The 15,538-nt window shown below is 38.0% G+C and overlaps 1 protein-coding gene across 6 annotated transcripts in view; it reads right to left on the bottom strand.

The window, feature by feature from the left end:
* Window positions 1–3,561: 3,561 nt before the first annotated feature.
* PALLD (palladin, cytoskeletal associated protein) overlaps window positions 3,562–15,538 on the bottom strand; it is a 531,380-nt gene continuing 519,403 nt past the window's right edge. For all 6 annotated transcript variants that reach the window (XM_070948121.1, XM_070948115.1, XM_070948116.1 and 3 more), the window contains 2 exons: window positions 14,878–15,011; window positions 3,562–6,540 (listed from right to left, as the gene is read on the bottom strand). In XM_070948121.1, coding sequence (XP_070804222.1) covers window positions 6,368–6,540; window positions 14,878–15,011 — 307 coding nt within the window. In that variant the 3' untranslated portion in view covers window positions 3,562–6,367. The remainder of the gene's footprint in view (window positions 6,541–14,877; window positions 15,012–15,538) is intronic.

Raw genomic sequence — 15,538 nt, 5'->3', positions numbered from 1 at the left:
TGAGTGAGGAGAAACAGCTGGGGTCTGTTCCAGATGCACGTATGCACAGAGCAGATAGGAAGGGTGAACAACAGAGGACAATGAACCGGCTCGGAAAGCAAAACAAACATGGACTCTGACTGGCCCCTCCCTGGCTGGGGAATAAATAGGACGAAAAGGGAGTGGTTTGGTTGTCACAGACAACCGTTTGCATTTCTGGAAAGTTTGCTCCTTGTGTGTTTTGTGTGACAAAGGCTGCCTTGTCAGAAGTGAAGTTCTATTTCTCTGTTTGAACTGACTTAATTTGCAGCCTTCTGTCTGGGACCTCACATCCTTGCATTTATCATAACGAGTTGATAAGGACTATTGTTTCAGTTCTTGCAGGACTCTTGCCTGGACTTTCTGTTGGTGAATGCAGTTAATTCCTAATGTGTAAATAAAGAGGGGTTTTTCTTTGCAGGGCGTCTGTTTCTTGCTTCTGCAAAGGCTGGGGCAGAACACAACGATCATAAGCGTGCGCCCTGTTTTTGCAAAACACTCTGTGCACCATGTTTTTGCAAAAAATGAGCCCATTTTGCAAAAAATGGGGCCTTTTTTGGCCTCCCAAGCCCCCCATGCCAGTGGTGGGTTCCTTCCGGTTCGGCCTGGTTCTGCTGAGCCGGTAGCGGTGACGATATGACATCACTGAACCAGTTCTGCCCCTCCCGCATTATTCTTACCTTTTATTTGGCCCCACCCCCAATCTATTGCTGCCTCCTGAGTCCCAGCTGATCGGCTAGAAGGAAAAAAACTGTTTAAACTCTTGCCGTGGGGCTTCTAAGGGCTGGCCTACAGCTGATCAGTGTTAAAAGGCAGTGTGGTGGTAGACCGGTGCTTCCAAAAACAAATGAGTAGACCGGTGCCTGCAAAAATAAATGGGTAGACCAGTGCCTCCAAAAACAAATGAGTAGACCGGTGCCTGCAAAAATAAATGGGTAGACTAGTGCCTCCAAAAACAAATGAGTAGACTGGTACAGCTCTGCTAAATCCTAAATAATTGTCACATGACCATCAAGCCATGCCCACCAAATAAGCCACGCCCACAGAATCGGTAGTACAATTTTTTAGAACCCTTCCCTGCCCCATGCATCGTGTTTTTGCCCTCCCAAGCCCCCAGGAGCACTCTGCAGGCTTCCCAAATGCTTTGCAGGCCCCGTTTTTGGCCTCCCAAACCTCCAACGTGTTGTGTTATTGCCCTCCCCAGCCCCCAGGAGCACTCTGCAGACCTCCTAAACTCTCTGTGCATGCCATTTTTGCAAAAAACGGGACGCACAGGGGGTTTGGGAGGCCTGCAGGGCCGGGGTGGGCAAAAACTTTTTTTTCTTGTTTACGTCTTCGAAATCTTGGTGTGTCTTATATTCCAGTGCATCTTATAGTCCGAAAAATACAGTATTTTAATAGTATTTTGCAAACTTTAAATATTTGTCATTTAGCACTCTAGTGCTATAATGGTAAATCTCTGTCCTTTTAACTGTACCATTGTGTCACTGTAGTTTCAACTGAAGTTATGGCTTTGCTAAAAATTGTAAATATTGATAGATCCAGGGGTGGGTTCTACTTACCTTTACTACTGGTTTGGAATGGGGCCATGCACGCGCTTCTGCGCAGAAGCTTCCTGATGATGTCGGGGTCGGTGGGTGGAGCCTCCTACCGGTTTTACTACCTGTTCTATAGAACCAGTCCGAACTGGGCGGGCATGCCACCATTGGATAGATCTCTGAATAAGTTGTGATATGCATTTATTGAATTTATTCTATTATTTAGCAAAAGAGAGATTAATAAGCAGTGTAACTATCAATTTTTTCCAGCTTTTTCCAGCTTTACTATTTTAATCTATTTAGCCCACATTGACTTTTCAATGTTTGATAATGACTTCTACAAATTGACTGGATTTTATGATGTAACATTAAAATGTGTAAAAACCAATAAGTGTAAAATGAAAATGCTACATATCTAAAATTAATTCAAGTTGAGTTATTATATGCAAGTGTAAAGGAAGCAGATTTCTAACAGTTGATTTTTATTTCATGTAGCTTGAATGGACCAGGATATAAAGTACATATGTGGGATTTGTGGGATTTTTAATTTTTTAAAGTTTTTTTAAAAAAATGAATTTTAATTTGAAAGCTCTAATTCTCCAATTATTTTTAGTTTTAGATAAACTAAACTAACAGTGGCAAACTAGGAATGGTTTAATCATTCTGAAATAACATAATTCAATTTGGATAGCACTAGGCTTCAAGATTTAGGAACTCTAAACAACAGATTTTCTGATGTTTTATTGGAAACTATGACTGGCATCTTCAGAGGCAACTGAGCCAGCTGGGTGACTTTTGGCCAGTCACATTCTCTCAGCCCAATCCACCCTTAAGGATTGTTGTTGGGTACTAAATAAGAGCAGCAACCTTAGTCACAAATGCCACCTTGAAATCATCAAAATTAAAAGGATTAAAAAAATAAAATAAAACCCAGAATCCAATCCAATTCTAGTTTCTTAGGAAAAGGAATCACTGATCAGATGGCCATAATAGTCCAACTCTCTCTGTAGACAGTAATGGATTATCTAGGCCACAGATACATTCTTGTGCATGTTTGCCTGTATCAACTAGACTCATCAAACTGAAAAAATAACGGAATACTGCCATGCTATAAACCATCAGCATAATACTGTATATGTCGAAACGTCGCTTCTACCCTTTTAGGGATATATCCACAATTACACGGGAAGAAACCCAAAATATTATTTTTTAGAATTTCTGACTAGGCACATCTTTAGTGAATTCCCTTTGTAACTAGCTGAATGTCTCCAAGATAGATTTTATAAAGAGTGCTTACAAAGTCCTTCAAAATCGTGAAAGTTGTCATCAGCCTAAAGAGAGGCTCTTCATCATTTAATTAACAAACAGTTTATTTTTATTATGAAAATTTTGGGGAAAACAATGCCCATTGGTTCCAACTTACTTCTTTTTGGAATTAGCAGTTAAGTAGTATTGTGTATGACCTAAGTGAAATTGTATACTTTTAACTCAACCTACAAGATAATTTTTGTCTACAGTATTTATTTTGAAGCACACTTCAGCTGTTTTTTGGGGCAGGGTTTTGTCATACATGTAGGGAGAGGCCTCTAGGTAGAATTGGATAAAATGAAACAATGAAATGAGCAGTGGAAAGATAATGTCCAGCTGAGGCCCTGTAGTTTATCTATTTATTCTCCAAGCTACCTAAAGAGATTATAATGTCCAGGTTGAAAGAGTTTGGAATGTTTGAAGATATTTTAAAATCTAAAAGGTAAAGTCTAATTACGGCTTACAGATGTTGCTGCAACACTGAATCCAAGATACACAGCATCCTATTGTCACATCAAAGGAACAGCATTAATAACCTTCAATACCATTTTGAAAGCTTTTAAATATGAAAGTGATTTAAAATACAGGAATTGGTCCTGCTGTTAGAACCTTCATACAGACAATGCAAAAATACTATTGGACATCATTCAGTCAATTCATATAAGATTTTATTCTCAAATGATTTTTTTCTCTTCTCTTTTGCATGATTTTCATAAACTAAATAAATTCTAAATTCTAAACTAAATTCCTACTATATGGAAAATAAATGAAGTTGGCGAATGGGCCATGTCTAGCCTCTTGAGGGCCTCCAGGGGGGTGGGGAAGGCCATTTTCACCCTACCCAAGCTCCTAGAAAGGCTCTGGAGCCTGGGGAGGGCAAAAAATGGGCCTACTATGCCATTGTGTGCCAAAAGCAGGGAGAGGGGTTGTGCACGCCTGCGCGGGGGTGCAGGGTGCATAGAATTATGGGTGTGGGCCGTTTGTGACCCCCTGCGCTCCCCCCGCTCTTGGCACATGATGGCAAAAAGGTTAGCTATCACTGCCTTAAGTTATCACAAATATCAGGTCAGTGGTAGAACTGTTTAGCCAGTAATGGGTCCAAACATTAAATATTGGAAAATACTTCTTCATCTGGGAGTCTAGAGTACCCACAAGTCAGAACAGCCTTCATAAATAGGCCAAGGCTCTGAATCAATATAAAACAGCTTCAGGTGTCAGTCAAGGTAGAAAATGGCATACTAATATGAAAAAGGTCTTTTGTAACTTATTACAACTTACAAACTTCTATATTAGTTCTTTGCTTTATTTTTGTCTAGAATAGAAACAGCCCTCTTTTCCAACATGCACAAATATAAAATGTGATACTGAAGTCTTGTAATTGCAAATGTATTTTTAAATTGGAACTCCCACTTGTTCTTATAACTTATTAAAGGAAACATCAGAAGAAATGATCTTCAACAGAATTGATTAAGAATTATATACAGGTAGTCTTTGTTTAGAGACTGATCGCTCAGTGACTAGTTGCAGTTATGGCAATGATTTAAAAAATAACTTTATAAGCTCTTCTCACATTTACTATTTTTTGCAGATCTGTGAAGCAAAAGAAACCTGAAATAAAATAATAAAATAATGTTGTTTCGCTGAATGAGTACTTCACTTAATGATTGAGTTGCTGATCCCAATGTAGTCATTAAACAAGGACTACCTGAAGTACGATCTTAAACTACAACTTAGAAGTAAACCTCACAAAGTTCCATGAAACCACCCTCTAGTAGGCTATTTTATTCTTTGAAGTCTCATTAAGAATTATTAGCATTTTAACCAAGAAAATACATTTTTTTCTGAAATTTGTGTAATATTTATTGATGTCAAACCCTTATGATACTAGCTCAACAATCCAAAATAGTATGATTGTACAGATTTATAAATACAAATAAAAAGAAGCAGCAAATCACCACTAGTTAAACTAAAAAAATAGTAATTAAGCTAAAAAAGTCACATTGACAATTGGGCAAGGATTCAATTTCCTAGATCCAGAGTATTAGGACAGTTATATATGACAATACAAATAAGCCAAATTCCTATTGCTGAATTGTTATCATCTGCACAAGATTCCATAGAAAAGTAATTATCTTTTGTGATAGAAATTTTTATTAGTCACTAAAAATCTGAATAGTGTACTTAATAACAAAGGGCAAAAGCAATACAGGAATAGCAGTTAATGCAAAATAAATGGCACTGCATATTACAAAACTTTTTTTTCTATTTTTACGAAAAAGTATGTATTTGAATAACTGAGTTGAGAAAAAGATTCAGATTTTTAATTATAAATAAAGTACTATAAACATGCTTCATATAAGGAATACAGTGTTTTCCTTTTGTAGTAGAATACTATTGTACCATCGGACTACATTATTTTCAGCAGATCTAACTGAAATAGCCTTCTACTCCCTCTCAGCTGAGTTCATTTTGAATCAAAATTGCTTAATATAATCTAAGTGAAATCTATTAACTGGAAAAAAACCAGCTAGGTTTCTGGCTGGTTAACTATTTTCAGTTCTTCACAAGTTCTCAGCCATAGGCAGGGTTCCTATTCATCCTGCAGTAATCAAGAACACAAAAATATAACCTCGAGTATACATGCAAGCAGTGCTTAAAATGTAACATTTCCTTGTATTCCCCAACATTTACTTATCTATTCTCTATGGTATGCAAATTATTTAAACCTTTATTGCAAACTCAACCCATTTTCCACTTCCTCTATACTCCTACTTATCTTCCTTTCTATCACATATTCTACTCAATCAGATCTCCAATATTGTTTTAAAAAGCACCGAGGTTTTGCTCATATATCATTTTTTGAGAAAGGTCTCTCTTTTGCCTTTTCTCTTATCTCACTGTTATAAAAGTAACATGAATCTAAGCATCACATCCACAGGCAAAAGTCAAAAGCCTTCTAAGGTTACTTTACCTACCCTAATGCAATTAAAGCAAAACTAACACGTCCTATTTCCTTTGAGACTAGAAAGTCAATTTTAAACACAAAAATGTCACTTATTTCTCTTCCCTTTTCCATCTTGCTTTACTCATTCATTGCTCATCTGAACTATTATTATAATGCACTCCTAATATATTTTTTCAGTGCACTTCTATTCATTACAATTAATAGCACCTACAAACTGCAAAGGCACTTAGCGATATGTGTGCAGCATATTTATTTTTGCAAAATTTCACTCAATTTAACACTTGTGAATAGGATGATTCAAAACAGTATTATCTACAATGTAATAAGAAATGGTTATAGTGAAGGTGATTTGTATATGCAGACTGCATTTTTCTCTACTAACTCCTAATTTGTTATACTGAACAAGAAAGATGTGGCTGGATTCTTTTGCATACAGAGGTGTCTGTCTTGTGTACAGTGGTGTAGATTATCATTGAACCATACAATGGCATTCAGTGTTTTCAATTTGAAAGGAAATGGTATATCTGGTAGCTAATACTTAAAGATCATCACTTTCTACCAATACAGATTGCAATGTCAGATGTCCTGGGTTTGCTTCTGGCTGAAATGCAGCTTTGATGTCTAGTCCTTGGTCAGAAAGTGCTGCATACCGACTGGATGAGGGACGCACCTTCTTTGGTTTAGTGGTTTGGGACTGTTGTTGCCACTGAGCTGGAAAAAAGAGAAAAGGGGAAACAGTTTACCAATGCCTCAAAACACAAAAATGGGGAAAATTACTGAGCCATTTTATCTTCTTTGAGGGGAAAAGGACCAATCATTCAATTTAATTAAAGAATTATCACAAAGCTATCTAAAATCAAATTGCTGAAGATGTATTCATATCGCAATTATCAACCAGGAAGTCAAGTTACCAAATCCACTGGAGATGTTTGTTAGTACAAGAAATGTAGGGAGATGTGCTACCTTACATATAGTCACTATCATAAATTGTTCTTTTGTCCTCTTTTACGGTGAGATCTGTTTCTCTTCTTTGCCTCATATTCACTTGGTTATTTTCTGCTAATTTCTAAAGATAATGGATGTAAAAAACAATATAAACTCCTGAAAGTATATGGAACTGACTTTGGCTTTATACAAATTCATTCCTAACTGGCAAAGTGTTTAAAATAAGCTATCACACTGTACACACAGACACACACAGAAAAGTTAAGAACAAGTATGACCCAGCACTCTCCTATGCCATTGACTTCTATACAAATGCTAGAAGACTACCAAGTTTCAGTGGAACTTCTAAATAAAAGAAGAGGAACGTGATCTTAACAAATTCAGATAAGAATAAGAACATACAACTAAAACTTTTTAACATTACGATAATGACAAAGGATTATTTCACCTAAAACATGACTTATTCTATACCAGCCTTTTCTAAAACATTTTTATAGACAGAAAAAAATGTACAAATGTCGTTTTGTTCTCTGATAATCACGCAGTAGCAGCACTATATCCCCATTCTTTTTTTCTCCCCCTGTACCACTCTTAAATCTCCAATTTTCATCTATATTCCCTGCCTTGTTTCTATGTCATTTCCTTGCCCTTTTTGTCCTTATACTGCTTGGTAACAGTATAAATTACTTTTTTTCTCTCTCAGCAGTTTAGAGACCAAAAGGTCTTTTCACACACAACATGACAGCTATGTGGAATTTAAAGTGGACAGACTGCAAATCCCTGGGAAGTAATACAATTAGATGGGGATGATAATGATTACCTCACTGACATTGTTGAATATGCAAGTAGGAGTGAGTCTTACATCAGTCTTCATTCATTGGTTCATTTTCCCCGGTGGGAAAATGAACAAGTGTCAGTGGCTGACAGGCTGGACAGCTCCTGATAAAAGGAACTGCAGCCTTGGGCAACCCTCAGTTATTTTGTTGTTCCTGTTGCCTGAAATAAACAAATCTGCCACCTCCATTTGGAAGGCAGGTAGCATCCATTCCTCGAGGGGGGAAATGCTGGGCTATCAAGAGGCTACAGAAGGGGGTGAGAGTTCCGAAGAGGACGAGAATATCCACCGAATAAGATCGGAATGGAAGGCTGGCATGGCAGAAGCAGGGCAAAGATTCCAGAACTGTGCTGGATGTGGAGGGAACCATCCCAGGGCGGCTTGCAGATTCAAAGAAACTATTTGCCGCCAATGTGATCACAAGGGACACATAGCCGAAGCCTGCCCAGCCAGCAAACTGCCAACAGAGGCAAAACACAACGCAGCCACCACCACATGGCCAACAACCGGGATTCTTGAAGGTGCCATTTTCAAAATACAAGCAGCATGAAGACTGGCAGGCAAAAGCGAGAAAAATAAATCAGACAATAGTAGGGCACTCTGATGCAAAAAAGTCCAGGAAATTTCACATCACGGTGGAAATAGAGGAAACCCCATGCAACTTGGAGGTGGACACAGGTTCCTATATGTCCATTGTGTCCTGGATTACGATCAAGAAAGCGATCCCAGGAATCACCAGGCAGAAATTAAAACCACAAAAGACACTGCTGAAGGACTACCAGTGATCAGGAGCGGACTCTTTGAAATAAACTTCAAGAAATTCAAGGGACCCCCTTTGTCACAATAGTGGACAAAGACCTACCCAGCCTACTTGGGGTAGAATGGTTCGATGCCCTAGGCTTGGGTATACCAGGCATCCATCATCTCCATCAAGACAGCATCGACGGGACTCTAGACAAGTACGAGGGGACCCCTATATCATTTAGCTAGACCCCCATATTGCCCCTGTCCGACTAAAGCTGCAGCGAGTCCCTTTTGCTCTCAGGCCCAAAATAGATGAACAATTAGACAATCTAATTGCACAGGAAATTTTGGAGCCAATCGACCACGCCAGGTGGGAGACCCCTATTGTCACGCCAATTAAGCCAGATGGGTCTGTGTGCATCTGCGCTGATTATAAATGTACAATTAACAAAGCATTGCAACAGAGTACATATCCCGTGCCAGTGGTTCAGCATCTGTTGCATTCATTGGGCAAAGGCAAAATTTTCTTCTTTTTTTAAAAACAAGTTTTATTGTTTTTTTTTCTTTTCTCCTCTCCCACCCTCACCCACATCTTTTTTTTTTTTTGAACAGTGTTGGTCATTTCTTATCTTATACAATTAGTCAAATTCAAATACATTTTACTCAATTACAATTTTTGTCAATATCGTTTTCCCCCCTTTCCTTTTTTTTTGAATATATCTCAGTATTTCTATACTTGCATACATAAACACCTTCTTCATTTATCCCTAAATTCTAACTTTACTATTTGTACATATTTGTCCTCTTTTATTCTTAAACAATTCATTTTTTTTCTTAATATATTTGTTTGTTCAGAGCTGCGTTTCTTCCACTTCATCTTTTCCGCTCCCTCTTCTCCTTCCAACTTTCTTTCCCCACCTACTTCTTCTCTTCTCTACTTCCCCTTCCCTTCTCCTCCTCTCTTCCCCCCATTTTACCTTCTCTCCTACTCTACTTTCCCTTCCCTTCCTTCTTCCCTACTCTTCTGTCCCTCTCTCTCCTTCCTCCTCCCTTCCAATTCCTTCATCTCTCTCTATTGCTGTATTCATTTTCAATTTAATGTTTTCCATTGTGGAATTCAGGCAACCCCAATCCCTTATCTTTTTAATTATTAACAATATATTTCATCTTGTTCTCTTTTTTCCTTCAAATCTTTACTCAAACAATTTTCTAATCTCTTATCTTTTTTACTTTTACCAATATCTTTTTTCTGCTTTACTTCTTGCAAGTATAACATTTAAATCATTATCATTTCAATTTCATTCAGTTTTACATTCAATTTCAATCATTAAATATATTTCTCAAAACATCTTAACAATAAATTTCCACTTATTCAAATATATATTTATAAAGCGCCTCTTAATCCTTTCTCATTTTACCCAATCTGATTAGTTCTTAAAATATTATTAATTTGTCTTCTTTTCTCTTTTTAATTATATTTCAAATATATAGTTTGAAATATTCCAAATATTACATTTCCCCCAACTGGTTTATTCATATTATTAAGACTTATCATTCTATAAACCTCCAATATTATTGAGCATGTGACATTTATTACAGTTTTCCCTTTGTTTCTACTTTTCTTTTCCTTTTTCGTATCTTTTCAAAGGCAAAATTTTCGCCAAACTCAACCTGGCCCAGGCGTACCAACAGTTACCAGTAGATGCTGCCACCGCAGATACCCAAACCATAGTGAAACACAGGGGGACATTCAAATGTAACAGATTGCAATTCGGAGTTAGTGTGGCACCAGGTTTGTTCCAGAGTTTAATGGACTGCCTCCTGCAGGGCATCCCAGGAGTAGTTCCGTATTTCGATGACATCCTTGTGGCAGCAGATAATATGGAACAACTCAGCCACCAATTAAGAATAGCCCTGAGCCATTTCCAGGAAGCAGGGCTTAAAATAAAGAGGGAAAAATGCCAGATAGCCATATGCCAGGTCGAGGTTCTGGGTTATCTCATAGACGAATCGGGCATTCACCCCACCAACAGCAAGCTGAAGGCAATTAAGGAAGCCCCTACACCAAAAAATAAGACAGAACTGCAGGCATTCTTAGGACTATTGAATTTTTATAGTATCTTCTTGCCGCAGAAGACAACTGTTGCTGAACCACTCCACAGGCTATTGGTTAAGAAGGCAGCTTGGCATTGGGGACATAAAGAAGCTTCTGCCATCACAGAAATAAAAGGAGTTTTAATGTCAAACCGCGTATTAGCACAATACAATGACATTTTGCCACTCATCCTGACCTGCGACGCCTCTCCCCTTTGGCATTGGCGCTGTCCTCAGCCACCGACTACCAAACGGCAAGGGAGCTCTGACTGCATTTTATTCCAAGACACTTGCAAAAGCTGAACAGAATTACAGTCAAATAGATAAAGAAGTGTTGGCTGCAGTCGCCAGGGTGAAAAGGTTTCACAAATACCTATACAGAAGGGAATTTGAACTCATCACAGACCATAAGCCACTTCTAGGTATTCTTGCAGGAGACCAACCAACCCCAAACATATTGTCATCCAGGATGACAAGATGGAAAGTTTTTTTGGCTGCATACAAATACCGTCTGATACACCAACCTGGAAAGACCATCGACCATGCAGACGCCCTCAGCCAATGCCCACTCCCAGACCTGGTGGAGGACCGTGCACCGGCATCATCAATCCTTCAAATAGAAGAAATCACGAAGGGCCCCATCACAGCGGCCGAAATAGCAAGGCAAATGGCAAAAGACAGAACTTTGGCGCAAATTTTAAACTGGGCATGGAGGGGGTGGTGAAATGGAACATTGGGGGATGAACTTAAACCATTTAAAATCCGGCAGGTGGAAATGTCTGCAATGAAGGAGTGTTTGTTATGGGGGGATAGAGTTGTTATACTACAAACCTTAAGGAAAGCTGTGTTGGAAGCATTGCATGTGGGGCATCCAGGAATTGTGAGGATGAAAGCATTGGCTAGGAGCTATATGTGGTGGCCAGGGATGGATCATTTTCCCAGCGGGAAAATGAACAAGTGTCAGTGGCTGACAGGCTGGATAACTCCTGGTAAAAGGAGCTGCAGCCTCGGGCAGCCCTCAGTTTGTAGTTATTTTGTTGTTGTTCCTGTTGCCTGAAATAAACAGTTTTTTACTTCACTACGATCGTCCTGCCTTCTGTTTGTGTCCGGACTTAACAGACATGGCATGGACTCTTCAAATCTACATTTAGAATATCCTTTCAATATATGCACCAGAACGTGAGGAAGGTGGTTTTCAGAGGCTTGAACCATGTATGGCTTGTTATTACAGAACAATTGGTATCAATTCTACTGATCATCCCTGAACATGGGTCATTTAGTGGCCAGTAATGGGGAAAAAAAAGAAGTGGTGTATGAATTTTTTCAGGAGGTTATATCAAAGAGAAGATACCAGTCGAAAGCAATTTAGTTTCCTAGAGAATTTGCCAGGGGTACCAGATCAGATAAGAGATATACTAAATAGAAATATCTCAGAGGGGGAAATAGAGGAAAGTCTGAAAAAACAGAAGAGTGGTAAAACCCCTGGAACAGACGGACTGCCTGTACAGGTGTATAAGGCAATTTGGGAAGCGATTGGGACCCAGTTGTGCGGTGTCTTTAATGAAGTGTTGAATGATGGACGAATGCCAAAATCCTGGGAAGAGATGTATATCTCTCTCCTTCCTAAGGAGGGGGTTGATACAACCTATATTAAGAATTATAGACCAATAGCCCTGCTCAATGCCGATTATAAATTGTTTGCATCCATCCTAGCAAAAAGACTACAGGTTTTTAAAAATCAGTTTGTACATAGAGACCAGAATGGTTTCTTACCGCATAGATTGCTGAGAGATAATATGAGAGTAATAATAAATGCTCTTGAGTTTTATGAACATCACTCGGACAAACAGATGGCACTTCTCTTTTTAGATGCTTACAAAGCATTTGACAGCGTGAGTTGGGAATTTATGTTAACCCAGCTTCGTAAAATAGAATTTGGCGAAAAATTTATACAGGCGATACAAACAATTTATTCTTCCCAGGTGGCATGGGTTTTAGTTAATGGGGAAAAAACAAAGGAGGTTACAATTAGTAGGGGAACGAGACAGGGTTGTCCGCTCTCCCCGCTTTTATTTATTCTGACTCTGGAGCCCCTTCTCAGGGAAATTAGGAATAACCCGGTAATTAAAGGACTAAAAGTACGAAGGCAGGAATTTAAAATATTGCTTAACGCAATATTTTATTTTAGCAATATTTTATATATAGCCGCCCTGAGTCTCCAGAGAAGGGCGGCATTTAAATTAAAGCAAAATAAATAAATAAATACATAAATAAATAAAAATACAGGCATTCACGGACGACCTCGTCTTCATTCTAGAAGATCCTCAGAAGTCGGGCCCAGAGTTGATAGAGATGATAGAAGAATATGGTAGAGAGGCGGGATTAAAAATGAATAAGGATAAAACTAAGATATTGGTCAAAAATATTCCAAAAATGCAGAAGGACATATTAGAATCTAGATTGGACGTTCAAATTGTAAATAAAATTAAATATCTAGGAATTTGGTTAACAGCCTGATGCTCTACAATTAAGGAAGACAATTTTGTTAAATTATATGATCAGACTGTAAGAGACCTGGAGAAGTGGAAAAATTTACAGTTGTCTTTGATGGGATGGATAGCAGCAATTAAGACACATGTTTTACCCAAATGGCTATTTTTGTTTCAATCAGCTCCGGTGAGGCTAGATAAAAAGTTTTTTAAAGATTTGGATCAAGTTGTGCTGAAATTTATATGGCAGGGGAAGAAGCCTAGGGTAAAGCTCAAAATGTTACAAGAGCATAGACAGAGGGGGGGCTTTGGTCTCCCCTGCTGGGAATTATACTACCGAGCTTCACTGCTAGCCTGGATGAAAGAATGGGTGTTATTGAAGAAGAGGTCTTTATTAGATTTAGGAGGACATGACCTATAGCACGGTTGGCACGCGCTGTTATGGAGAGAGAAAGTTCAACAGTATAAGTATTTTAAGAGACATTATTTAAGGCGAATATTGCTGGAAACCTGGAACATAATTAGAGGAAAATTTTATACCAAGATCCCAATCTGGTTCTCAGCAACAGAAGCGACGACATATCCAATAACTCTTAAACAGGATAATATTTATAGATATAAAGAGCTTGTGGATGCCCAAGGAATATTAAGATCGACATATCCAATAACTCTTAAACAGGATAATATTTATAGATATAAAGAGCTTGTGGATGCCCAAGGAATATTAAAATCTAGGGAAGATTTGGCTGATAAAGGAATTAGGCTAGATTGGTGGACCTATGCTACAGTTCAATCTTGTTACAGGAAGGATAGAGATAATTATAGGATACATGTGATGGAACAGAGTTTTGATAAAATATTAATGGGAGAGGACCATAAATACATAATCAAAATGTATGCATAATTGCTTGAGGAGATTGTAAAAGATACTGGGGGAGGAATTTTGGGTACTCGATTCCCTTAGAAAAATGGCAACAAATGTAGGGGGAAAATATTAAAATGATTACGGCAACGTCTTTTAAGGAAAATGCATATAAAATGTTGTGTAGGTGGCATCTCCCACCAGCAAGAATTGCTAAAATGTTTCCGGGTGCATCAGTTATGTTGGAAATGTGGGAAAACCAGAGGTACGTATTTACACCAAATTCCACGTATTTCCACTTGTATAATGGCGAAGAAGTATTGGAGAAGGATTAAGAATTGGATTAAGGAAATTACTAATGTGGATCTCCAATGGAAACCTGAGATATATTTACCAGATATTTGCCCAGAGGGGCTGAATAAGAAAAAATGGTATCTTGCTCTACATATTTTAGTTGCAGCTAGAATAGTGTTCGCCCAACAGTGGAAAGGAAAAGAGATACCAGCTAGTACCCAAATTATAAATAAAGTATTAGAGTGCACTGAGGCGGACAGAATGACATTTATGCTGAAAGAAAAAGAAGATTCTGAATTTTTTCAAAGTTGGGACAGTTGGTACCGGTGGTTGAATAAAAGAATTGAGACGAAGTGAGAGTCTAGGCAATCATGAGGAGAGATATATTTATTTAGATTGAAAGGTAATTGTATGAAAATAATATCTAGGGATTACTTACCCTACTCTGTGTTGTGGGCATAATTATTTACCAATGAGGGCAGGGACAATATCTGCCAGGATAGATGTGTTTGTATGTTTAGTGCTATGAATGAGTGGGGGAGGGAGGGAGGGGAATGTATGATTGTTGTTTTTATGTATAAATAATGTCTTTGTCTTGTGTTGATTTTAATCTGGAAAAACTAATAAAATTTATTTTATTAAAAAAAAAAAGAACGGTTATGCTTTATAGACAGGCTTGATCTAAAGGTCAACAAACGTTACTCTAATATTGTTATTATATAAGGAATAGCTATAGGTTTGGGATAATTTTTCCAAATACTGTCAACATCCATACAGCATCTTACTATAAACATCCAGTCTTGCTGTGCAGGAAACAATCCCAGCTTCATTTTTTGCTGATGCAGTGTACCAACCAGCATCTTCTTTTGTAGCTCCCTGAATAAGCAGGCAGATGTATCCATGATTATCTTGGTGCATGCTTAAAAGAATAAAGAGACACATGTAAACATATAACTAAATAACTGGCATAAATGTATAAATTATTTTAAATAACTCTGAATGATAAATAAGGATGGATCAGCAGTAGATCAAGTGAACACATGTAGTCCTTGACTTATAACTGATCGCTTAGCAACTACTAGAAGTTACAACAGACTCCAAAATTGGAACTTATGACCCAGTTTCAAAGTTCCAACATCTGTCCCCTGGTCATTTTGGGCATTTAGCAACAGCCCACATTTACAGCCATTTGCAAAGATTTGCAGTCATGTGATTGTGGTTTATTATACTTTTTGCCTGAAACCAGTATTTACTTCTGGTAAAACCCACCTTACAACAAACAATGGGTTCACTTCACAACCACCATTTTATGATTAACATATTTGCTTAACGACTGTTACAAAAAAGTTTGTAAACCAGGTTCCAGTCATATGATGACCCACTAGTTTATATGTTGAGGACTCCCTGTTCAATATATAAAGAAACAACATGTTTTCTCAACTGATG

This window comes from Pituophis catenifer, unplaced genomic scaffold (assembly GCF_029215685.1).
Source record: "Pituophis catenifer annectens isolate HBS135680 unplaced genomic scaffold, rPitCat1.0.hap2 SCAF_8, whole genome shotgun sequence".
NCBI classification, from domain to species: Eukaryota; Metazoa; Chordata; class Lepidosauria; order Squamata; family Colubridae; genus Pituophis; species Pituophis catenifer.
The sequence above is the reverse complement of the archived record's forward strand: the minus strand, read 5'-3'. Positions and strand labels throughout refer to the sequence as shown.